Source organism: Micromesistius poutassou (genome assembly GCF_964030765.1).
Source record: "Micromesistius poutassou genome assembly, chromosome: 12".
NCBI lineage: Eukaryota > Metazoa > Chordata > Actinopteri > Gadiformes > Gadidae > Micromesistius > Micromesistius poutassou.
Genome location: NC_140282.1, coordinates 7,787,882 through 7,813,776, shown reverse-complemented (window position 1 = coordinate 7,813,776; position 25,895 = coordinate 7,787,882). Strand labels below are relative to the sequence as shown.

General features: G+C 46.1%; 3 protein-coding genes and 1 pseudogene across 4 annotated transcripts; 2 read left to right on the top strand and 2 right to left on the bottom strand.

Annotated features, from left to right (window-relative positions):
- Positions 1-2,848: 2,848 nt before the first annotated feature.
- Positions 2,849-12,413, bottom strand: LOC311356687 (histone-lysine N-methyltransferase SMYD3-like). Its single transcript, XM_084476497.1, has 6 exons — positions 11,964-12,413; positions 6,152-6,215; positions 5,950-6,060; positions 4,891-4,948; positions 4,173-4,324; positions 2,849-2,927 (listed from the first exon to the last, which is right to left on the bottom strand). The coding sequence occupies exons 1-6, from the start codon at positions 12,125-12,127 to the stop codon at positions 2,883-2,885; spliced, it is 594 nt and encodes a 197-aa protein (XP_084332623.1). The 5' UTR covers positions 12,128-12,413; the 3' UTR covers positions 2,849-2,882.
- A 1,123-nt stretch (positions 12,414-13,536) lies between these two features.
- Positions 13,537-15,059, top strand: LOC311356623 (E3 ubiquitin-protein ligase TRIM35-like). Its single transcript, XM_084476408.1, has one exon. It carries the CDS (start codon positions 13,636-13,638, stop codon positions 15,055-15,057), a length of 1,422 nt encoding a protein of 473 aa, XP_084332534.1. The 5' UTR covers positions 13,537-13,635; the 3' UTR covers positions 15,058-15,059.
- A 4,161-nt stretch (positions 15,060-19,220) lies between these two features.
- Positions 19,221-20,517, top strand: LOC311356146 (E3 ubiquitin-protein ligase TRIM35-like; annotated as a pseudogene). The gene is made up of 2 exons: positions 19,221-19,493; positions 19,541-20,517. The product of its transcript is annotated as an E3 ubiquitin-protein ligase TRIM35-like (transcript).
- Positions 20,518-22,018: 1,501 nt separating this feature from the next.
- On the bottom strand, positions 22,019-25,805 carry LOC311356411 (membrane-spanning 4-domains subfamily A member 3-like). Its single transcript, XM_084476186.1, has 7 exons — positions 25,759-25,805; positions 25,251-25,387; positions 24,923-25,030; positions 24,158-24,214; positions 23,963-24,085; positions 23,618-23,722; positions 22,019-22,477 (listed from the first exon to the last, which is right to left on the bottom strand). The coding sequence occupies exons 2-6, from the start codon at positions 25,371-25,373 to the stop codon at positions 23,621-23,623; spliced, it is 513 nt and encodes a 170-aa protein (XP_084332312.1). The 5' UTR covers positions 25,374-25,387; positions 25,759-25,805; the 3' UTR covers positions 22,019-22,477; positions 23,618-23,620.
- Positions 25,806-25,895: the final 90 nt, after the last annotated feature.

The following is a 25,895-nucleotide window of genomic DNA, read 5'->3' as shown; positions in this document are numbered from 1 at the left end:
GCACGCATTTTGAGTTCACCAGATACACTTCTCCATCCCCCACTCCACAAACCATCCTTCTAACTGCAGTATGCCCCCCCCCCCCTCCTTCAACAGTAACTTATTGAGAACAAACTGCTCTGCGTCTCACCGCTGAACAGATGGTTTGTCACTGAGACGCGAGAGAATCATCACACCTACGCACGAGACGAATCTACCACACCTCAGGTAATGCATGCATGTGCACGCTAGTAATCATGCGCACAGCACCATTACCATACACACAAAGCCCAATTAAAGACGCATATACACAAATAATTACACCTACACACACTCCTAATTTTGCTTTCGCAGCAGAGGCAACCACAGCAGTTTATGACGAGGGTTTAAAAGGTGAGAGAGATAAATCATCCTGCTCCGTGGGTTACAGTAATATATATCTATTGTCAATGTTTCTCCATTGGGCGTTTCCTTGCTTCTCACATTATTAAATTACCAATAATGTGCGTTCAGTGACTGCATAGACTACATATAGATTATCCTACATTTCATCAATATTTCATTCCCAATATTTGCTCTTCTATCATACTCGCACAATTCACCTTTTCTCTTCGGTGATCAGTTCAACCCTTCAGTGTTTCATTCTCTCTCTGCTGTGTTTTCCTCTTCCTTGTTTCACTGGAGTCTGTCGACTGCAGCAGGCAGCACAACTCAACGGCTCATGCAGAAGTCCCTGTCTCCCTGCCTCCCTGTCTCCCTGCCTCCCTGTCTCCCTGCCTCAGTATCTGAGGAGAGGGAGAGAGCGAGGGAGGAGAGGGAGGGAGGAGAGGGAGGAGAGGGAGAGAGGGAGGGAGGAGAGGGAGGGAGGAGGAACACAGGGATGGGGACACGCCACACATGAGTGAGTGAATGAATGAACAGGTGGGAAAAGGAGTAAACAAAGGAGAAAGGTTGGGGATCTGTGTGTGTGTGTGTGTGTGTGTGTGAATGCGCTTTATGGGGTAATGTGGAGGTTACAAGAAAGGAAACCTGTGAGAAATGGAGTGAGGAGGGAGTGTGTGTGAAATGGTCTCTGCAGCGAGGAGCCATTCAGCATAACAATAAGTTCTCACACACCAGTAGCATGCAAGTAGGAACCCACTAACACACACACACACACAGACCAGACGCACTGCCACCTTATCATCACATACACACCAACCACTCCAGAGAGAGAGAGAGAGAGAGAGAGAGAGAGAGAGAGAGAGAGCCTGAGGGGAGGCAATAAAACGTAGCGTGGACAGATCTCATCTGTCACTGCATATTGCACCACGGCAGCCTGGTCTCTCACACACACACACACACACCCTGAGCCCGCTCACTGCACTGTTCTGTCCCTTGCTCACCAGCGGACGCGTTATGTCCACGCGGAGCGGGCGTACAAACAGCCCCCCAGAGCCCCTCCAGGGGCCCGAGGCCTGATGACGCTCATCACTGCACAGCCATGGTGCCTGGATACATACTAATATGTGTGTGTGAGCAAAGGGTAGGTCTTGTTGTTTTACATTAATGATGTGTGCAATGCCATAGGAAACCACTCTAAATAACACACACACACACACACACACACACACAAAATGGTCATTTCCTATTTCACGTCGCCCTGCCAGAGGACCTCATAAAGTCTTCATGTGTGAGCAGACCTCAGTTATCAGAGAGGGAGGCGGAGCCAGCCTGGAGTGAGGGGCAGAGCCAGCCTGGAGTGAGGGTGGAGTGAGGGTGGAGTGAGGGGGGAGTGAGGGGGGGGTGTCGGGCGGAGCAGAGAGGCGGAGCACCTCCTGAGAGGGGGGAGGGGGGGAGGGGGGAGGCAGGAGGGGGGAGAGAGGGGGGAGATAATGATTGAGATGTTGGAGGAGATGCAGGAGGAGACGTGGACACGGCCGGGGTCAGGAGGGACGACCACGGAGGCGTTGGAGCGGAGATTGAGGTCCCAAAAAACATCATGAGAACAGGAAATCTGATACACAAGAGGTGTGTGTGTGTGTGTGTGTGTGTGTGTGTGTGTGTGTGTGTGTGTGTGTGTGTGTGTGTGTGTGTGTGTGTGTGTGTGTGTGTGTGTGTGTGTGTGTGTGTGTGTGTGTGAACAGTGCCCCCTGTTGACTCTCTGTATTAATGCATTTACTTCATGAATAACATAGACTTAAAAGATTGTTTATTATCAGCTAAACCATTTTTTTATCCCTCCACCAACAAATCATTATGCAAAAAATGTTTTAAGTCCACTACTTAATAAAAAAAATATATATATATATATTGTATACACGTCATTGGGTACAGATCAATAACTATGTTTTTGTTTATTGTCAACTTAGACTGCTGCTTACTAATCACATCTCATCTCTCACAACAACATCTTATCACCTGAACACGTGCTCTGATTCAGGAGGAGGATATGAAAAGGGTCGGACGGCAGCAAAGACATCAGCTCACAAACCAGCCTACAGTATTGTGACCAACCCCTGCCTCGCCTCTTTATTGGACGTGTGTGTGTGTGTGTGTGTGTGTGTGTGTGTGTGTGTGTGTGTGTGTGTGTGTGTGTGTGTGTGTGTGTGTGTGTGTGAGAGATATGGACAGCGAGATCATCAGTGATCGTGTTTTCAGTCTCAGATCTGATGACCTTGGCTCCTGGCAGGACGGTGTGGACACACACACAGAACGTCAGGACATTCAATATCATGATTTGATCTTTTGACTGTGTATGTAATATCTATATATATATTATTGTTGCCATGTCATCTTCCTCCTCTCCTCTTCTCCTCTCCTCCTCCTCCTCTCCTTCTCTCCTCCTCCTCTCCTCTCCTCTCCTCCATTCCTCCTCTCCTCTCCTCCTCCTCTCCTCTCCTCCTCTCCTCTCCTGAATCCCATCAGTCGGTGTCTCTCCAGGCAGCGGACGAGATTCCATCTGAGACCTCAAACCCAATTTAAACAGCAGCGCACGCCACTGAATTACAACAAGCACAGTAGTACACAATCGCACACACGAACGCACACGGTGTACAGGACCGTACATGGAGGCACACTTTATTCTTTGAAAGTGCTACAATCAAGTTGTACATTTAATGGCCAGGAGAAGAGAGTGGGTGTGCGTGTGCTTGTGTGTGTGTGTCACACATTGAGAAAATGAATAATAATATTACAAAATCTCACATGTATGAGGTATTGAACACTGCTTCATTTTTGTTTGTATAAATAATTTGCTTATGTTGACGTCTTTAAAAGTCTAATCAATGAATATTCCATGTATGACAAGCAGGATCATAAAAACACTGCAGTAATAGTGGCGTGCACACACACACACACACACACACACACACACACACACACACACACACACACACACACACACACACACACACACACACACACACACACACACACACACACACACACAACCTCCAGGTTCAACTGTCGCGGTTTATGTTGAAGATCAGAAAATCAAAGCAGGTTGTCAGTGAATCACTGTTTCACTGACATATCACTACGTTTAGAGGCTGCAGCTCGTTTAAACTTTGTGTTCCCATGATGCCGTTCTCAGCTAATTGAAGGTAGGGATGCTTTCAATTAGTATGACCCCCCCTACTCCCCTGCCAGCCAACCACAAAACACCTCCTCACTGACACACACACACACACACACACACACACACACACACACACACACACACACACACACACACACACACACACACACACACACACACACACACACACACACACACACACACACACACACACACACACACACTAGGAGTCCCATTAAAGACCAGGGGAGCGTGAGAGAGCGAGAGGAAGAGTGGCTCAAGTTAACAAACGGATAATTAGTCTGAGGTTTGGATCGACATGTAAACACCTGGTGCCTTTACACACACACACACACACACACACACACACACACACACACACACACACACACACACACACACACACACACACACACACACACACACACACACACACACACACACACACACACCTGAGACATATGTTCTGTTTATGTTTCCTGGGCGATGCAAACAGCAATAAACATTTGCTAATCAACATATGCCTGTGTGTGTGTGTGTGTGTGTGTGTGTGTGTGTGTGTGTGTGTGTGTGTGTGTGTGTGTGTGTGTGTGTGTGTGTGTGTGTGTGTGTGTGTGTGTGTGGTTAGGCCTACCTTTGCGAGGAGGCTGAGGGGGTCTTGGCAGGACGGTGGTAGTGATGTCATTTCCTGCATGAGGTCCGGCGCTTCGGGCTGCAGGTAGATCTGCAACATGTCCGCCAGCTGGGACAAGCCCCGCCTCTTCTGCTCCGACATGGCGTCCAGGTCTGAGGGGAGCAGACAGACAGGTGCTTCAGACCGGCAGAACCCGGCCTCTGGCTCTTAAAGGTCCCATGACGTGCCACCAGGTGTGGTGTGATCAGCCGCTACAAGCCTTTTTGGAAATCTGCCCCTTATGCCATCACATGGGGCAGAAAGTGGGCGTGTCTACCCAGATGTGTGCTGGATAGATCAGCCGACCCAGTGGACTGTAGCACACGCTCATCTATCCGTCACACATCTAGGTGGACACGCCCACCTGTGATGTCATAAGGGGCAGATTTCCAAAACGGCTTGTAACGGCGAATCACACCACACCTGGTGGCATGTCATGGGACCTTTAAGAAGACGTGAAGCATCATGAACACCAGCCGGAGTATGAAGTAGATATACAACAACTAAAAAACAATGTCAATCAATTAACATTCATCCATCTGCCAGCACTCAAAGTATTTGATACATATATATATATATATATATATATATATATCAATAAGCACTCTTAAAGGAGGATGCAGGTGAATAATGATGACGCTATAATAATGTAATAATGCTATAATAATGACGCTCTTACGTGATTCGTGCTCTTCTAGAGAGTACAGTTCCTCGCTCTGCTTTGCCGATGACTTCAACTAGAAATAAATGTAACAACATTTATTACATTATATAAACATTATGTAAACATAACAATTATTCTTCATCCTCGTTCTGTTTGGATCAGAATCCATTCCTCATGAAACACATCATAGGCATCACTGACAAGCTCTGACTGGTTTAGTTAAGGTTTAGAAGTACCTACAGAGGGGATGGATCACAGTACCTACAGAGGGGATGGATCACAGTAGCTACAGAGGGGATGGATCACAGTACCTACAGAGGGGATGGATCACAGTACCTACAGAGGGGATGGATCACAGTAGCTACAGAGGGGATGGATCACAGTACCTACAGAGGGATGGATCACAGTACCTACAGAGGGGTTGGATCACAGTACCTACAGAGGGGATGGATCACAGTACCTACAGAGGGGATGGATCACAGTAGCTACAGAGGGGATGGATCACAGTACCTACAGAGGGATGGATCACAGTACCTACAGAGGGGTTGGATCACAGTACCTACAGAGGGGATGGATCACAGTACCTACAGAGGGGATGGATCACAATACCTATAGATGGGATGGATCACAGTACCTACAGAGGGGATGGATCACAGTACCTAGAGGGGATGGATCACAGTACCTACAGAGGGGATGGATCACAGTACCTACAGAGGGGATGGATCACAGTACCTCTAGAGGGGATGGATCACAGTACCTCTAGAGGGGATGGATCACAGTACCTACAGAGGGGATGGATCACAGTACCTACAGAGGGGATGGATCACAGTACCTAGAGGGGATGGATCACAGTACCTAGAGGGGATGGATCACAGTACCTACAGAGGGGATGGATCACAGTACCTACAGAGGGGATGGATCACAGTACCTAGAGGGGATGGATCACAGTACCTACAGAGGGGATGGATCACAGTACCTACAGAGGGGATGGATCACAGTACCTAGAGGGGATGGATCACAGTACCTACAGAGGGGATGGATCACAGTACCTACAGAGAGGATGGATCACAGTACCGTGGCGGTGAAGAGGATCCTGGCTGCCAGCCGCACCGAGTCGGTCGGGGCCCTCGGCAGGAGGTCCCGGAGACACACACACTCTCTCTTATGGACGGACCACGCCCTCCGCTGGACACACACACACACACACACACTGATAAGGACGTGTGCAGTGGTACTAAGCCACTGTAGATGTGAATGCTGTGGTCTCAGCCTGTACCTGACAGGCCACGCTGCAGTAGCGCGCGCTCTGGCACTGGGAGCACCTCCGCAGGGATGCACGGCTGAGGAAACACACCAAGAAGAAGAAGATTTAAATAGAGACAAACTCAAAGATGACTTATGGAACCGATTTGATGCAAGGAGGAGGATTCAAAACATTTTTGTTTGTTAGCTCAACAAAACCACGTTCTCTAGAGCGCATTAAGAACAACCGCCACATCTCCCCGGCGGTCATTAGGGCCGTGTTTCAGGAGACTAATTGTGGAGTGGCTGGTCGGGGTCATTCAGCACATCCACAGCAGAACCGCCGTAGTGAGACATCGTTAGCTCCTCTCTGGATACCAACGCCTTCCGCAGAACTCGTGTTCTGTTCTTACTGAGCAGGATTTCATGTTCTCCCTGAACCACAGAACAGCGGATCAGGAGTGATACATCAGCCACGCCCACCTGGGGGTGTGACCCACAACACACTGTGTGTTGAGGTACGAACGACAACACAGTGTGTTGTCACACACACACACACACACACACACACACACACACACACACACACACACACACACACACACACACACACACACACACACACACACACACACACACACACACACACACACACACACACACACACACACACCCCTCCCTTCTTACCCCCATCACTCTTCCGGTTGAAGGGTGTTGTGTTATTTATTGCTTCACTCACACTCTTCCCTCTGTGTACACTCCCAGTGTGGCCAGACGTGTGTGTGCGTTCTACATGTGTGTGTGTGCTACGTGTGTGCGTGCTACGTGTGTGTGTGTGCGTGCTACGTGTGCGTGCTGCGTGTGTGTGTTCTGCAGCGCCCTGTTCAGTCAGTCTGGAGCCGAGCGGGAGACGTATGGCGTCCCGTCCGGAGAGCCGGGGGTCATGGAAACACCCCCCCCCCCCCCCACACACACACCTCGCCCCCCCTCTCTATCCCCTACAGTAGCAGCGCTGCAACGTAAACACGGCAGCGGTCTGCACAGCATCAGCAGTTCTAGAGGACGGGGGGGGGGGGGGGGGGGGGGGCTGCTCAACATGTATTTATGCAGTCTGCCCACCGCTGGCCGCTGCGCCCGCCGGTGGGGTGGGGGGAGGCCTTCAGGGGAGGGCCCGAGCACGGCTGTTCTACGAGCTGCCTGCACATAATGCCTTCCAATTAACAAATATCAATGATGTGGGAGTAGTGTATTAATAAACGGGACAAAGAGGGGCTTCACCACGTGTGTTGAAGACCTGAACTACACCATCAGACGCCTCATGAGGCCGGCCGCTGCCCAGCGTCTTTGGTGGGAGAGCGCACACACACACACACACCGTACGGAACGCAAATCATTTCCCCAGAGAGATCCAAGCTTCCGCCACGCAAGATAGTGTGTGTGTGTGTGTGTGTGTGTGTGTGTGTGTGTGTGTGTGTGTGTGTGTGTGTGTGTGTGTGTGTGTGTGTGTGTGTGTGTGTGTGTGTGTGTGTGTGTCTCTCTCCGTACTACCTGGTCATGCCACAATGCTTTTCCTCATTTGTAGGCCGAGCTGCGGCTCACTCCCACACAGTAGCCAGTGGTGCGTGTGTACATATGTGTGTGTCTGTGTGTGTGTGTGTGTGTACTTATGTGTGTACGTATGTGTGAAGGGGTGTGTGTGTCTGTTGAATAATAGATGAGCAGTACAGTGCGCGGTGAGAGCGGACCAATAACACGTACTGTGAGGACGGAGTGGGGGTGTGGAGGGTGGTACGCCAGGCGGATTATAAACCACTATATAGCCTAGCCTCGCTATTTAGCCTAACTCATGGCCTTCAGCTATTAAGCCGCTTTGATTCAATTTGACTTTCTGCTTCACTAAACCATTACATGGGGGGGGGGGGGGGGGGGGGTAATGAGCATGAACCCCCCAGAAGTGTCAAGAGGAGCCTGCTCAATAACGAGCTACATCACCTAGCCGCTAGCCGCTGCAGAGGAGAATAAAGACCAAGTGTCACGCAGACAGACGCTGTCAACAGGTCACCACCTGGTCCACCACCTGGTCCAGCACCTGGTCCACTACCTGGTCCACCACCTGGTCCACCACCTGGTCCACCACCTGGTCCACTACCTGGTCCAGCACCTGGTCCACTACCTGGTCCACCACCTGGTCCACTACCTGGTCCACTACCTGGTCCACCACCTGGTCCACTACCTGGTCCACTACCTGGTCCACTACCTGGTCCACCACCTGGTCCACCAGCATCTCCCCAGCAGCAGCCGGAGGGTTAGTAAAGAACGGCTCATCGTTATCTTTGAGACACACACACACACGTCACTTCTCAGCATAATTGAAACTTGGAGGTAGAAATGGTTTCCAGGAGTGGATCTGGGTGAACACATGAACGGCTGAATCATGATGAAGACAGGAAGTGAGACGACGCACGAGGGGGCGGGACCCAGAACCTGTTCAAACTAGAACTCGCATCAGATTATCGGTTTGTTCAGAGCCACCTGGGTGTCTGTCAGCAGGGGGAGGAGCCAAGAGGGGGCGGGACTGTGGAGAGAGACAGATGCAGGCAAAATGATCTGAGAGAGAGAGAGAGAGAGAGAGAGAGAGAGAGAGAGAGAGAGAGAGAGAGAGAGAGAGAGAGAGATGCAACAGGGTAATAACTAAAGGGTGTCATCTCAGGTGAGCACATCAGTAATGAGTCAATAGGGAGAGCGGGGTGGATCGTGGATGATTGATGATTGATGATCTCTGACAGAAAGACCCAGACAGCGGATCAGACCGGTGATTAAACACCACTGATGACAGCAGGAGAGAGAGAGGGAATACCGGGAATACCGGGAATACCGGGACAGGAGCGCCGAGTTCAAAGAGACTCTCACCGTCAGACGTTAGGGATCAGAGACTCAGAGACGTTCTGTTCTCCCGCTCGGGTTCTAAAAGTCGGATTTCGTAGCGATAGTTGCGACACAATAACATATCTCTGACTATTTGACAGCATGCAGCATCTTTTTTGTTTCATTTTAAAGTTCCAGTAATTGCATAAACTTTTTTTATTGTTTTTTATAAAAACATGTTTTAAATATAATAGAACTGCGAGGGGAAAGGGAGGATTTAAGTAAAACAAATAATGCAGATATAATATATATACACACGTGTACAGTCCATAACCTAATAAAACATGAATGCTGCAGCAGAGACATCCCTGGTTTAATGTATAAATGATCAAATAAACAAACTGACTAAATAAATAAATAAAATCCATTCTCAATTTCCATATCCGTATCATGTGTTGTGATGATCCAACGCATTGTTTATGTCTGTAAACGGGTTTCCTCAAAGGTAATGTCTTCAAGTCAGAAATGTGAACTTTTCACGTTGACGGACTGTCAGAAAAGACAAAGAAAGGCGACTCTGCCGCGTTCAAATCATCTCTGATCCTCTGAAGACCCGCTGGAAGTTCACTGACGGAACGCTCAATCAAAACGCTCATTAAACTCAACTTTTAGACTATTTATCTAGAGCGAGAGAGAGAGGGAGAGCGAGAGGGAGAGCGAGAGAGTAAGACAGATAGAGAGCGAGAGCGAGAGAGGGAGAGGGAGAGAGCGAGCGAGGGAGAGAGCGAGTGAGCGAGCGAGCGAGAGAGAGAGCGTTCTGAAGACTGATGAGAGACTGAGATAATTGTGTCACATACAAGAAAGTAATTTGTCAAAAACAATGCCACACCACGTCGATCAGACACTGGCACACAAACACACACAGACACACAGTTTTTCAACAAAACCATAAGAGAGCCATTCCAGTTGTGTGTAAGCGGTGTTATTGATGTGTGAGTGCATGTATGTTCTTCCTTCCCTCCGTCTGTCAGACCGTCTCCTCCTCTCGTTGGGATGGTTCGTGAGGTCCTTATGTTCATATGAGTGTCTCCGCCCAGTGGGGGGATACTGCTGTCCTTCCTGGTTATCTGAGCACTTCCTGTCTGCGTCTCCCTCGCTGCTCCGCGCCCGGAGTCTCAAACCTCTAATAGTCGTTTGTTTTACTGAGCCAATTACAATCCTCCTGGATCCCTCGTGTGTGTGTGTGTGTGTGTGTGTGTGTGTGTGTGTGTGTGTGTGTGTGTGTGTGTGTGTGTGTGTGTGTGTGTGTGTGTGTCATTACTAACAAAACAGCCTTCAAGGTCTGTAATTAACCACAGCTTTGATGCCCCCCCACACTCATTTCCTTTAGAAACACAACACACACACACACCTGAACACACACACACACACACACCTGAAGACACACACCTGAAGACACACACACACCAACACACACACCTGAACACACACACACACACCTGAAGACACACACACACACACGGATGCTGTCTGCGGGGCGAGGTGAGGCCGTGACATTTATTCAATAATTCAGAATAAATATTCACGCAGCAGCGCAACACGACGCACAGAAACACAACCGGATGTTTGACCGACACATGACAAAAAAACTATCAACCGAGCGCACAAGAGGAACACAAGCACAATAACACAATCACGACACAATAACAGAAAGAACGTGTGTGTGTGTGTGTGTGTGTGTGTGTGTGTGTGTGTGTGTGTGTGTGTGTGTCATTAGTGGAGAACTCTTTGGGAACATTCACTATGAGGAGAGGATCCTATCTGCTCTGTGAGAGTGAGGAGACAGCAGACATCACAGTCTGTAAAACTCAGCAGCAGTTTTCACTCTCATCAAAATGTTCTCTCTAGTTACTCATCATCAGTGGACCCGCGCATACTCCTATTCCAGCAGACAGTGGTTATCAAATATGTAGAGGACAACAAGAACGCATTAGCAAACACACACGGTGGGCTTCAGTCATCTACTCTGAGACACTCGGATCATAGAAACAAATGCTTTGTCAACTGCCGCTATAAATATGTATTATTATAACTGCCGCTATGAATATATATTATTAGTATATGCTACACGTGAACCTCCTAAGATGGCTCAATTTGATTGGTTCGCTATCTCTGGATATTGGCCAATATCCCATGATTGAGATCCAAACTCGGGATATTGTTTTCATCGCAAAATGTCAGCTAATAAAAAAACGAATAAACCGCTAATAAAAACAAATAAATCCCGGCAAAAAGTGTTATCTTGTTTATTTTTGAAGTGTTCACGTGTAGTATAAACTAAAACAATTATTCACCTCAGGCTCCGTGAATAGTGGGGAATTCCCCCCTGGTTTAGCGAGACCTTCAGCTTGAGAATCACAACGTGATATTGAAGGTACTCTGCTGCCATCTGGTGGCTGATCGGGGGAACACATCCCTTTCCCTTTTCATCCCTTTTCACAGAGGAGTCATGATCGATGTCAAACACGAACACTAACACTGATTAAGGGTCAGCTCTTAATATGATCAGGTATTAGACTACTGGTCAACACATTACCCATTACACACAGACCCTACAGACCAGACCCACAGACCGGCCGGACCCCGAAGACCCCTATAGACCCACCAGCCCTACAGACACTAAAGACCAGACCCACCAGACCCTATAGAAACCTTTCGGACCCTACAGACCCACCAGCCCTACAGACGCTACAAACCCACAGACCCCACAGACCAACAGACCCCGGACCCGTCCTACAGTGTGGTCCACATGCTCCAGGACCAGCTGGGCAGTGCTCCGGTCTCACCGTGTGAAGCAGCCCCTCCAGACCCCGGACCCGTCCTACAGTGTGACCCCGGACCCTTCCTACAGTGTGACCCCGGACCCGTCCTACAGTGTGGTCCACATGCTCCAGGACCAGCTGGCAGTGCTCCGGTCTCACCGTGTGAAGCAGCCGCTGCAGACCTCCCCGGTCTGGGAGTTGGAGACGCAGGCGGCGAGCGGCGCGGCGGCCCAGACGCGCGCCCCCGCTGGGACCCCGCTCACCGCCCGCAGCCCGTTCCCCTTCCCGGGGCTGGAGAACCGCTCCACCTTCACGGACATCATTCACTGGGAGGGTCAGGGGTACACAGGTCCTCCACGTGAGTCGAGCTGTGTTTACATCCGCATTGTGCGGAGACTTTGCGTCATTGCGTCATCGGCAACGTAGACGAACGGTCGTTTCCACCGCTTCGGTGTGACGATCGGAGACGAAAACGTTTAACTTTGGGGAAAAAATGGTTTGCATGCTTAACTGCTTGTTCTGTGCATCAAACCCATTCACCTTGAAAACACAAAGGTCCAATTAATATCGTCCCTACACATCAGAGTACATCTCTCCCCTGTCAGTGATGGGTGACGTGTGATTGACAGCCAGTTCCCACTGGGTCAGAGAACTCATAGGGTGACTAGAGAATGAAACTTAGTGGCCGTTTGTTGCTGGACTTTGGACTTTCTCAGCCTAACCAGACGGACCAGAGAGAGTCCAACACATCACATGACCAGTGGAATGACGTGAACTTTGTGCTGACATTAAAGATCATAAAGGACTCTTAATGAACAAGACATTTATTGACATTATACAATAAATTAACATTTAGTGTTATGGGTTAGATTTTTGAATTCTGTTTGAAAATATGTTTTAAATCAATCAATGAAGTCCGGGCTATAAAGAAAACGGTCAAATGAAGAGATGACCGAATAGAAAACGGTAATGGACCGCTGATTAATCAAGGGTTGATGTTTTAATGGATGTTCTAATGATGGGATTCTTTTGAAATGAAAAACACTATTCCTGAAGTCAACATTAGTTCTTAATTTCCGTTCTAACTTTGAAATAACTTGCCTCAGAGCTTCCTCCTAACTATTGACACTGACACTATTCAGATCTTTTAATTATGACCCTGGGATCAGAGTTCAGTCGTTGGGACGATACGTGGAGTTGTTCTTCTTCAGGATGAGAAGCCTTAGGTGAAGAGGAATGACCTGAGGTGAGTGTTAGGAAGCCCACAGGGATCTTTGGCAGTAAGGAGAACTGTTTTGTCAGTGGACCGATGATCAACATGAACCAAAGTGAGTAAAGTTATGTCATTGGTATTATTTATAGACTCATATTCAGGTCAAGCTAATGTGTATTCAGTTTAGATAAAGTTAGAGAAGATGACCGTGTATACACATTAGATATTAACTTTAGTATTCTGGGATATATTAAAGAACGCATATTACAAGATAACTTTAGTATTCTGGATTATATTACCATAGAAGGTAACATTTGGCTCAGTAGATTCCTATTCAATGTTAATATTAATTTGCTGATGGTAGATAGTATTCATTAGAGATGATTTGTAATGTAAAGGCCAATGCAGCCTGTTCTAGCATTAATGAGGAAACCACATTTAATTCACACCTATCTTTATTGTATGATGAGTTATCGTTGTCGGGTTATGCTGATAAATGTTTCTCTTTTCTAGACCTCCTGAATCTGTAGGGTACAGACCACCTCTGGACTTTATTAACAAAGAGTTCAGAACTAAGGAAGGCATCCGGAGTCACTTCCTGTTTATACCTCCACTAAAATGGCTGAAGAAAACCCTCCTCTCAAAGATTTCCTGACTTGCAGCGTGTGCACTGAGATCTTCAAGGACCCGGTGTCTCTGGGCTGTCTCCACAGCTTCTGTTCCAGATGTCTCCAGGACTTCTGGGCCCAAGCTGAGAACAAGAACTGTCCCGTCTGTAAGAGGAAATCCTCAAAGGAGCTAGGCGTTAACTTTTCCATCGAGGAGCTCGCTGACTCCTACGCTGGAAGACAGAAGTCTGACCCCTCTGATGGGGCCCAGGCGCTCTGCACTGAACACTTAAAGGATATCAAGTGGTTCTGTAAGGAGGAGCAGAGAGCGGTGTGTCATGTGTGTGAGTTTCCTCACCACCAGGGTCACACGGTGGTTCCTCTAGAGGAACAAGTCCAGGAGCTGAAGCAGCAGCTGAGACCTGACCTCATGGCTCTACAGGACAGGAGGAGGAGACACCAGGAGCTGGAGGAGACGTATGAGGCCATGGTTCTTCACCTCAGGGAACAGCGGGTTAAGACCGAGAGGCGGATCAGAGCAGAGTTTAAACAGCTTCAGCGGTTCCTGAGCGAGGAAGAGGAGGCCAGAGTGGCAGCCCTGAGAGAGGAAGAGGAGCAGAAGAGGAAGAGGATCCTCCTGGAGAGGAAGACCCTTGATGAACAGATCCGGTCTCTCTCAGAGGGTCTCTCGGCTGTAGAGGCAGACCTGCAGGAGGACGGCGTGGCGTTCCTCAGTGCTTCCACGCGCTCCCGGATCCGTGCCAGAACCCTGCTCTCCGGTTCTGATCCCCAGCTGCTTCCTGGAGCGCTGCTGGACGAGGCCAAACACCTGGGAAACCTGGCCCACAGAGTCTGGGAGAAGATGGGGCGGAGGACCACCTTCAGCCCCGTTATTCTGGACCCAAACACTGCAACACGCTGTCTCTCTCTGTCTGATGATCTGACCAGCGTGAGACGTAGTGATGTAATCCAGAAGGTTCCTAACAACCCAGAGAGGTTCAGTAAGTACGCTGAGGTTCTGGGTTCTGAGGGCTTCAGCTCAGGGGAACACTGCTGGGAGGTGGAGGTGGGAGACCATCCTACCTGGAGAATAGGTGTTGTTAAAGAGTCAGTGGACAGGAAAGGAGAGCGTACTGCTACACCAGATGATGGAATCTGGTGTTTATTCCATGACAGTGGAGAGTACACTCTGGATACTGATACTGATACTGAAACCCTGACATTGAAGAGGACTCCAGAGAGGATCAGAGTCCAGCTGGACTATGAAGGAGGAGAGGTGTCCTTCTACGACCCTGAAGACATGACTCTCATCTGCACCTATCAACACACTTTCACTGACAACATCTTCCCTCATTTTAGTGTTGCAGCAGCAGGCAAAGCCCGGACCAAAGGTGTTAGAGTGTGTGGTGTCTCCTCACACACTCAGCTCTAGATTGACCTGCTTCCTGTTCCATATATGTGTGTGTGTGTGTGTGTGTGTGTGTGTGTGTGTGTGTGTGTGTGTGTGTGTGTGTGTGTCCCTACATCTTGTCATGTAACTGTCAGTTCTGTTTGCGTGCTAGAGTCTCAGTATGTAGAAACATAGTATCATATATAAATATAATATTATATATATATATATATATATATATTATAGTAATGCCCATTGATACACGTGAGACTCGGGTTCCTTTCACTGATGTTTAACGTTGCACTAGTCATGACCAACATAGACATCTTATAAGTAGACGCAGCATTGGCTGCTGTGACGCGAGAAATTCGGCCGCCATCTTGGAGTGGTGATGAGGAGCCTAAATTGACAGGTGACAGGTCGCGTCTACAGAAGAAAACAAGGATGCCGGGCTGGTGTTAAGCTGGTGTTAGTACTGAAATCGTAGCCGCTAGCAAACAAGAGTATGACCATAATAGAATTGCTTGTCAATGAAATTAAAAAATTACATACTTGAATAACATAAAGTTGAAATAAATGATGAAGATAAAGATTGTAAAAGCCAACAGGGGTAAAAGTTAGGACCACAGTCCAGATTGTGTGTGTGTGTGTGGGGGGGGGGGGGGTAATATATGTTAGCTAACTAGACAATCAGATGGACAGTGGCTATACAGTAAAGCTAGTCTAGCTTTCCAACCCAATTTTGTGTAGCCCACCTTTGTGAAATGTGTGATAAACAGGAAAAGGCCCTGCCACACTTACCTGACACCTGGAATGGGGTAATTTTTGGGATTACTGTTGAACTACTATGTGTTCACCCGGCTATGAACTGAGACTTGATAAATCATATTATCAATATATAACATATCTTGCCTTTTCTCTCTATACACTTCACAGTCAGTAGAAATCACGGTAAAAAACGATCAAATAGCAGCAATCAAAGGCCGTAAAATCTAAAATAGTATATCACCGTATATAACCGTAAATAATAACCCTAACCCTAACAATACATAACTTTAATTTTTACAGTCGTAATATGTAGAAAACACAGAATATTTTGTGAAAATTTAAGTAAAGTGTAAAGTCACAAAAGAGTAATTATCGTAAAATGAACGGCATTATTCTGCCTAAACTAAAGATTTTGCTGATGTTTACATTAATTTACAGTATAAAACCGATAAACATTCTGCAAAATCATGCCTTCATTTCTACGGGAAGAATATGTTAAAAAAATATGGTCCAGAGGTAAATTCAATTTATATAAGGAAAACCATTTTAATGATTTTAAAAGCATCTCAAAACATCTGATTGATTTAGAACAGGGTTTTTCAAAGTGGGTGCCGCGGCACCCTGGGGTGCCGTGACGCATGCTCAGGGGTGCCGCGGAATGGTCCAAAAAAAAAAAAAAAAAAATCATAATATTAATTAGGTGCCAAGCACAAAGTGTGCGAAGGCAACTTATTGTAATTAGGGACCGAGCCAAAACCGGCAAGGTCCCTATTGTAATTGGTCCGTTTCTTATTATTATTTTTCAGAACTTCGACTACATTTTTCCCCCCCTGAACATATACGAAAACTCATTTTTATTTGGCACATTTGTGGGGACTGGTGAAAATTTTGATATTCTATGCGTCAAATTCACATTGGCCCCAAGGTGGCGCTATACCAACCGTTCAAAAGTGCAAACTTTGCACAAGCATATCTCGCCACCGGTTTGACCTACACTCATGAAACTTTGCACACACATGCAAATCCTCATGATGAACAAATAAGCCAGTTAAACCTATGACTTCTGGTAGCCATATTTTCCGCCATTTTGAATTTAGTTAAAAACAGTCAATTCCCTAAGGATCCCAGGTTTTTTGACTTTGACAAAAATCCTTTGGCACAAATCATCTATGGCCCATTATCTTCAATCTACCATAAGGATTAGTCTGTACAATAAAGTGTAAAGCACCATTGAGTTTTAAAAGGGGAGTGGTTTAAACCGCGAAAATAGTTAATTGCTCATATCAACATCAAGTTGGATTCATCAAGTCCTATGATGTTGACCCCAATACAAAAGTTGTTCAGAATCAAATTCTGAACAAGATAAAGTCAACATTTTTTCAAATGGGGCATGGCATCGAAATGGGCGTGGCCTGTCACTAAAATCGCCACAGTATGTTGACCCCAATACAAAAGTTGTTCAGAATCAAATTCTGAACAAGATAAAGTCAACATTTTTTCAAGAGCAGCAGAGCAGCCTTTCTAGAGGAACCCAGAGCAGCCTTTCTAGAAGAGCAGCAGAGCAGACTTTCTAGAGGCTAGGCTATAGGCTACATACTTTATATGAATGATAAGAACTATCATAGGCAATTACATATGGGAACATGCTGTCCTTTGTCTGGTCTAAGAGGCAAATTAAGAAAACCAACCTGTTGATAAAGAATGAAACCTCGATGTTACCGCAGAGTTCAGTTTAAATGAGATCCACAGATGGTGGAGGCTTAAATACATGCCTCTTCCTCTGTTGCCTCATCCTCATCTGGTTCATGCTTCTGTGGCAGGTCACAGGCTGTTGTACAGTAACACAGCGTAGGCCCAGAACAGTAGCAGACTACGCCACGATCGGACTTACAACCAAACAGTTATCTTATTCAAACACGGCAACCAAATGCACTGCACACTAAATCACTACACTCTATTCACAACACACACACACACACACACACACACACAGGAGAGAGAGGGAGTGGGTGGGTCCGACAGAGCTTTCCTAAGGTGACCCACCCCCAGACACTTGGGGCACAGTTCATGGCCGTCGTCAACCTGAAGCTGAGCTCCACAAGAGGCACACGCCAGCATTGTTCAAAATCTAAATAGGCGGCCAACTAGGGAATCTGGGCGAGAACCGTGACTAGGCCACAGGACGCGTCAGAACTTTTGCTGACCAATTTCACAACCGCAACCAGACAAACAAATGCTAGCCAGTCAGGCTCCCCAGCCTGCTGTTAGCCTGCTCACTTGGTGTGCGTGTGTGGCCAGGTAATCCAAGAGAGAACTGTGGCTCTCTCACTCACACACACACACACACACACACACACACACACACACACACACACACACACACTTCCTTAAGTTTCGTTTTCAGCATCCGTATCGAAACGGAATGAAATGAGTTGACAATGCTGTCTTGATGTCAGGCTAAAGCTTCACTCAACCTATTCGTAACGTTTAAATTGGTGCGTCGACAGATTATTGGTCAATTTAAATCGATTCAGGGGCCCACGTATCGATGTAGTCGCATCTGTTTCGTATCGGTGAATCGAGAAAGCCCAGAGGGATCTTTGGCAGTAAGTGGACCGATGATCCACACATGAACCAAAATGAGTAAAGTTAGCCTATGTCATTGGTATTATTTATAGCCACATATTCCGGGCAAGCTAATGTGTATTCAGTTTAGATAAAGTTAGAGAAGGTGACCGGAAAGCGATAGGGTAGTGTTATGTTATTTTTAATCCAGGAAAGGCCGCCGAGACAGGATCGCTTTTAACTCACTTTATTTGGTAAAGGTTTTGGTCTATTGTCTATCGTCTATGAAACAAAAGGAGAGGAATGGTATATAACACACGCAGAGCGTCTCTAAGCTTTATATCTACGATACGCCACCCAAGAGATTCTGCCCCTTCCAAGCAATCCTGTTGCTTTTATTATCAGGTGAAGGTAGAGTTCTTCTACAACTCAAAAAACTTGCTCACTTCATCTGTGTGTCCGTTGTTGCCCCCTATGTGTAAATGTTGCAACTTTGTTAAATGTGCTCAGTGCTGCCCTCTGTGATTATGTGAGAGTATTACCTCATAATTGTTGAATGTGCTCAGTGCTGCCCTCTTGTGATTGTGAGAGGATATTACCTCTCAACTATGTGCTCGGTGCTGCTCCATGTGGCTATGTGAGAATATTACAGCTAAAATGTGTCACAAGAGAATATTACAGCTAAAATATGTCACAGTAGTTAATATTAATTTGCCGATGGTAGATAGTATTCATTAGTGATGATTGTAACGTAAAGGCCAATGCAACCGATTCTAGCATTGATAAGGAAACAACGTATTTAATATCTTTATAGGTGTTAGTTATTGTTGTCTACTGACATGTTGATATATGTTTCTCTTTTCTAGACCTCCTGAATCTGTAGGGTACAGACCACCTCTGGACTTTATTAACAAAGAGTTCAGAACTAAGGAACGCATCCGGAGTCACTTCCTGTTTATACCTCCGCTAAAATGGCTGAAGAAAACCCTCTTTTCAAACATTACCTGACTTGCAGCGTGTGCACTGAGATCCTCAAGGACCTGGTGTCTCTGAGCTGTCACCACAGCTTCTGTTCCAGATGTCTCCAGGACTTCTGGGCCCAAGTTGAGAACAAGAACTGTCCCCTCTGTAAGAGGAAATCCTTGCTGACTCCTACGCTGGAAGACAGAGGTCTGACCCCTCTGATGAGGAGCATGAGCTGAAGCAGCAGCTGAGACATGACCTCACGGCTTTAAAGGACAGGAGGAGGAGACTCCAGGAGCTGGAGAAGACGTATGAGGTCATGGTTCTTCACCTCAAGGAACAGCAGGTGAAGACCGAGAGGCGGATCAGAGCAGAGTTTAAACAGCTTCAGTGGTTCCTGAGCGAGGAAAAGGAGGCCAGAGTGGCGGCCCTGAGAGAGGAAGAGGAGCAGAAGAGGAAGCCAATCCGGCTGGAGAGGGAGACTCTTGAGGAGCAGATCCGGTCTCTCTCAGAGGGTCTCTCGGCTGTAGAGGCAGACCTGCAGAAGGACGGCGTGGCGTTCCTCAGCACTTAGAAGCACTCCCAGATCTGTGCCAGAACCCTGCTCTACGGTTCTGATCCCCGGCCGCTTCCTGGAGCGCTGCTGGACGAGGCCAAACACCTGGGAAACCTGGTCCACAGAGTCTGGGAGGAGAGAGGGCAGAGGACCACCTTCGGCCCTGTTATTCTGGACCCAAACACTGCATCAGAATGGCTCTCTCTGTCTGATGAGCTGACCAGAGTGAGACATAGCGATGTAATCCAGAAGGTTCCTAACAACCCAGAGAGGTTCAGGGTTCTGAGGGCTTCAGCTCAGGGGAACACTGCTGGGAGGTGGAGGTGGGAGACCATCCTAGCTGGAGAATAGGTGTTGCTAAAGAGTCAGTGGTCAGGAAAGGAGAGCGTACTGCTTCACCAGATAATGGAATCTGGTGTTTATTCAATAGCAGTGGAAAGTACACTCCGGGTACTGGTAAAACCCTGACATTGAAGAGGACTCCAGAGAGGATCAGAGTCCAGCTGGACTATGATGGAGGGGAGGTGTCCTTCTACGACCCTGAAGACACTGACAACATCTTCCCTTGGTTTAGTCTTGGAGCAGCAGGCAAAGCCCGGACCAAAGATGTTAAAGTGTGTGATGTCTCCAAATGCACTCAGCTAGATTGACCTGCTTCCTGTGTGTGTGTGTGTGTGTGTGTGTGTGTGTGTGTGTGTGTGTGTGTGTGTGTCTCCCTACATATTGTCATGTAACTTTGTCAGTTCTGTTTGCCTGCTAGAGTCGCTAGTATTTAGAAACATAGTATCATATATTAATTATATATATATATATATATATATATATATATATATATATATATATATATATATGAACAGCGGAACAGATATTTATATATATTAAAAAATATATAAATAATAATAATAAATTGGACTTGTATAGCGCTTTTCTCTCACTCAAAACGCTTCACAGAGGAAACAACAAATAAACAAACAAACAAATATAAAAGTTTATGGGGGGGGGGGTCTAATAATAATAATAATAATAATAAATTTAATAATAATAATAATAATAATAAATTTTATTTCTGAAGCACTTTCCATCAAAGAGATCTCAAAGTGCTACAAGGTTAAAAAGTTAAAAGCAAGGTAAAGAAAACAAAAGCATACTCAATAAAGACTATAAGACGAGGTTAAAAATCTTATTAGCAGCCATAGGCCTTTTTGAATAAAAAGGTTTTCAGGCCTATTTTAAAAGAGTCCAGGTTCTGAATGGCCCTCATCTGGATTGGGAGACTGTTCCATAGGCGTGGTGCGGCCGAGCAGAAAGCTCTGTCTCCCATGGTGGAGAGCCTAGTGCTAGGGATTTGGAGGAGCATGGTGTTTGTAGATCTGAGAGCGCGGGTAGTGGACTGTAGGGTGATGAGTTCTTGAAGGTAGGTAGGTGCGTGTCCATGGATGCATTTATGAGTGAGTAGCAGAATTTTGTAGTTGATCCGGGATGAGACGGAGCCAGTGCAGTGATTGAAGGATGGGGGTGATATGCTCGTATTTACGGGCTCTCATCAGGACCCTGGCGGCGCTGTTTTGGATGTATTGTAGCTTCTGTATGGTCTTGCCAGGTATCCCAATGAAGAGCCCGTTACAGTAATCCAGCCTTGAGGAAATGAAGGCATGGACCAATTGTTCTGCTACTGGGAGAGATAGAGTGGGACGGAGTCTTGAAATATTGCAGAGATGGTAAAATGAAGTCTTGCATAGATGTTTTATATGTTCATTGAAGGTCAGGTGGGGGTCGAACCGAACTCCCAGGTTTGTTGCTGAGGAGGAGAGAGGAATATCCTGTCCATCGAAAGTCAGTTGGGATATGGGTGAGGAGTGGACTTGATGAGGGGTACCAATGAGACAAAGAGACGATTGATAGTTTAAGCTGTTCAATATTGTGCTAACTTACTCAAGAACTACGGTGATAAATAGTCATGTGGAGCGATGCAATTTTTAATAAAATTGAACTTGAAATTGAACTGATAAAAGCACAAACAGATGCAACAATTGTAAATATAAGATATAAGATATAAAATATAAGCTATATCTTATAAAATACATTGTGTAAACACAGTGCATGCAAGACATATTTTTTTTTATTAGGGATAACTATACAAATAATGTAAAGTGTAAAATGAATGCAATGAAAATGGTCAAATGTACAAGAGATACTGTATATATATATATATATATATATATATATATATTTTAGGCTAAAATATTGTCGCCAACTCAATATTAAAGTTTTGTGATTATATAAAAGAAATGTTAATATAGCATGAATTAAATACGAATAAAAACAATTATTTTGACATATAAATAGAATGCTTTGAAATAACATTTATTTTGAATGTGTTTATAAAATTGAATGAAGTAAAATAGTCTTAGAGACACGGTGCATATCTTTTAAAATACCTCAATGATATGAACAATGATGAGTATTTGACACACTATATCATGTCTGGTCAGTAAAAGATGTTACCTGTGTGTTGTGTTAGTGTCTTAGCATTCTCAACACTTATGACATGCAAACTAATTAGTGTTTCTTGTTTGAAATCTTGGGCAGGAAGTGGCTCGTCTGTCGTCCCTAGAAACAAAAATGAATTACTAATATTTACATTTTGTTCCAGAATTTCATGAAAGCTATTAAGGGTTGCACTATATATAGTGCACTATATATAATTAAATTCATATAGTGCACTATATATAGTGCAGCCCTTCATCGTGTATCTTGTAGTTCTTACTCTTAAACATATCGTTTTATGTGACACAACATGTGCTGTATCATTTGAGTGTGATTTGTTAGACGTGCCATAGCCATCTAGAACCGCGCTTTAAAGGACTGAAATCCTCTGTCAGAATATTTGTCTCATTTCTGACGAATCAACGCATCTCTTCCCTGATTGGTCGGGGGAAATCCACATTGCCTGTCAATCACATAGCTAAGCTGTGCTGCCTGAGCGCCACGCCCCTCAGTGGAGGAGCAGAGTCAGCAGGGAGCAGAGAGAAGGGGGGGTTCGTTGGGTCCTATATTCTTACATATCTTATATCTACATCTTAATCTCTTCTGCTCTCTCCCCCTCTCTCTACAACTCCTACATCTTACAGCAGCTCTAATCTCTAAGTGAACCGCCTGTTTTATTAAAGACAATCCGGGCTGAGAGTTCTAGGAGGGGTGAAGTTGGACGAGGAGCTGAGCTGTGAGCAGAGTGCAACACTGCGGTGGACGGTTGAATCAGGACTTTACACGTTGGCTCTGAATACAAACAAGGACCGAATAGCAGAGAGCACACTGTTGAGGATCACTAAAGACAGAGAAGCACGTTTACAACCCAACAGAAGCACGCTCGGCCTCGCTGTCCCTTCGTAGATAGTAGAGCATCGAGTAGAAACACAGAAGCAGGCTTAAGTTGATTCTTTTAACTTTGTTTCATTTCTTGTTTTCATTTGGTTGCTAATAAAACAGACAATGCAACTTAGATAAAAGCATAGTAGGAGAAAACATTGAGAGATACTTGATGAATTATATAAGACCAGATTCCAACCTGTATCATTAAACAATGATCCTTTAGAAAGGCCTGTGTAGAATAGAGTCAGAATGTTGACGCGACATCAAGAGAAGGTTCCAGACTGACAGTCTTCCCAGTCCCGCCCCTCCTTCTGTCTTTGTATTATCGACCAATGAAATGCCCTTCTGCCGGTGACATCACAGGGGAGATCAGCTGACCTGTCATGGCGACGAGCGCAGCGCTCTGTGGGCAAAGAACACGACCAGGAGAGCGACGAGCAGCTCCACCACGTGAAGAACCACCAGGAACATCTCACTGAGGCCCTGGAGACAGACAGACAGGCAGTCAGACAGACAGACAGAGAACCACCAGGAACATCTCACTGAGACCCTGGAGACAGACAGACAGACAGACAGACAGGCAGTCAGACAGACAGTCAGACAGACAGACAGACAGACAGAGAACCACCAGGAACATCTCACTGAGGCCCTGGAGACAGTCAGTCAGTCAGACAGACAGACAGACAGACAGACAGACAGACAGACAGACAATGTAGGTCTCACCAGGTAGAAGCAGACGTCGTTGGTGTGACAGGATGGGTAGGTGAAGCCTACGTAGAAGTGCAGGCCGGCGCCGCCCACGGCCACCAGCACCGCCAGGACGTTGGTCCACAGCGTGCCCTTCATCTGAGACACACGGACACTTACAGCACAGCGGGGGGGGGGGGGGGGTTAAGATAAGATAAGATAAGGGCTCACCTTGCGCCTGCTCAGCTTCCTGTTGGTGGCGATGGCCATGGAGCCAGCGGTGATGAACTACATCAAGACACACGGGACCTCTGTGTCAATCTCTACGTCAGTGTCATGTTTCTATACATTACATTTTTATTAAAATATTTAACTATTATTCACCTCAGGCTCTGTAAATAGTTTATACTACACGTGAACACTGCAAAAATAAACAAGATAACACTTTTTGCCGGGATTTATTTGTTTTTATTAGCGTGACGAGACGACCGCCACGCGATGAAAACAATGTCCTAAGTTTGAGATCTCAATCTCGGGATATTGCCCAATATCCTGAGATAGCGAACCAATCAAATTGCGCCATCTTAGGAGGTTCACGTGTAGCATGTACTAAATATAATTATACACTACCGTTCAAAAGTCTGGGGTCACCCAGACAATTTCATGTTTTCAATGAAAACTCTTTTTCCTAATCATTGATTAGCCTTTAAACACGATGAGCTCAACAATGTACCAGTAGAACACAGGAGTGATGGTGGTCTGTACACCTTCCATTAAGAATCCGCCATTTCCAGCTACAATAGCCGTTTACCACATTAACAATGTCTAGACTGTATTTCTGATGAATTTAATGTTATCTTGTTATCTCTGAAAAAAACTGTGGTTTTCTTTAAAAAATAAGGACATTTCTAAGTGACCCCAAACTTTTGAACGGTAGTGTATAAACATTGTTGAATTTGAGTTCATGAGTTCATGAAGACGTCTTGTTTGACTCACAAAGAGGAAGCCCCAGTAGGAGGTGGAGTAGATCTGGAAGTGGACGTCAATGAAGAACATGGCCCCCACCTTCACCATCAGGACGATCCCAATCACAATCTGAACCGCCTGGAAACAACAACAACAACAATGGTAAACAACGTCACCACACATCCACGTGCCTCACCAACGCGTGTGTGTGTGTCTGTGTGTATGTATCTGTGTGTCTGTGTGCATGTGTCTGTCTGCGTGTGTGCGTGTGTCTGTGTGTGTGCGTGTATCTGTGTGTGTCAGTGTGTGTGTGTGTGTGTGTGTGTGTGTGTGTGTGTGTGTGTGTGTCAGCCCTTACTCCCAGCAGTGTGGGACGGCCCCTCTGAAATGTCCTGAGTTTGACAAGGGCCTTTTGTTCGTCCTCCTCTTCATCCTCCGTCTCCCTCTTCACCCCGAAGCTCTCAAACTTCACCGCTGACATCGTGAACGTTCCAGCTGTGTGACAAACAACTGGATCACATTTGTTTTAATTCAGTGCGATAATGCCGATGACACTGGATTAACAACGCACCAATGGACTCAAATATAAAGATTCAAATATTTTAAAAGTCTGCAGCATTCATACTTTGTATTATTATGTATGTTATGATTTAGTTAATAACCAAGTGAGCTGTATATATAGTAGTAATGTAGATACATGTTAAATGACCTCCAAACTGCACACTGTTTATCCATCTCAAAGTTACATATCCACACATTCCTGTTATTGTCCTAGGGTTATTAAATCTGAATTACCATAAGCACATTCCTGACAACACTGTCAACATTGTTTAGTGTTTCACAACGGTGAAAATAATTCTACAAACCGTTTATCTCAAAGTAGCACTCGTCAAAACCTTTGCAAATAATAGCGTCCTTATCAACCATGGATGTTTAATAAATATGTCTTAACGCTTGGCTTATGATTCCCACGCTGGGGAGGGGGAGGAGCCGACAGGACAGA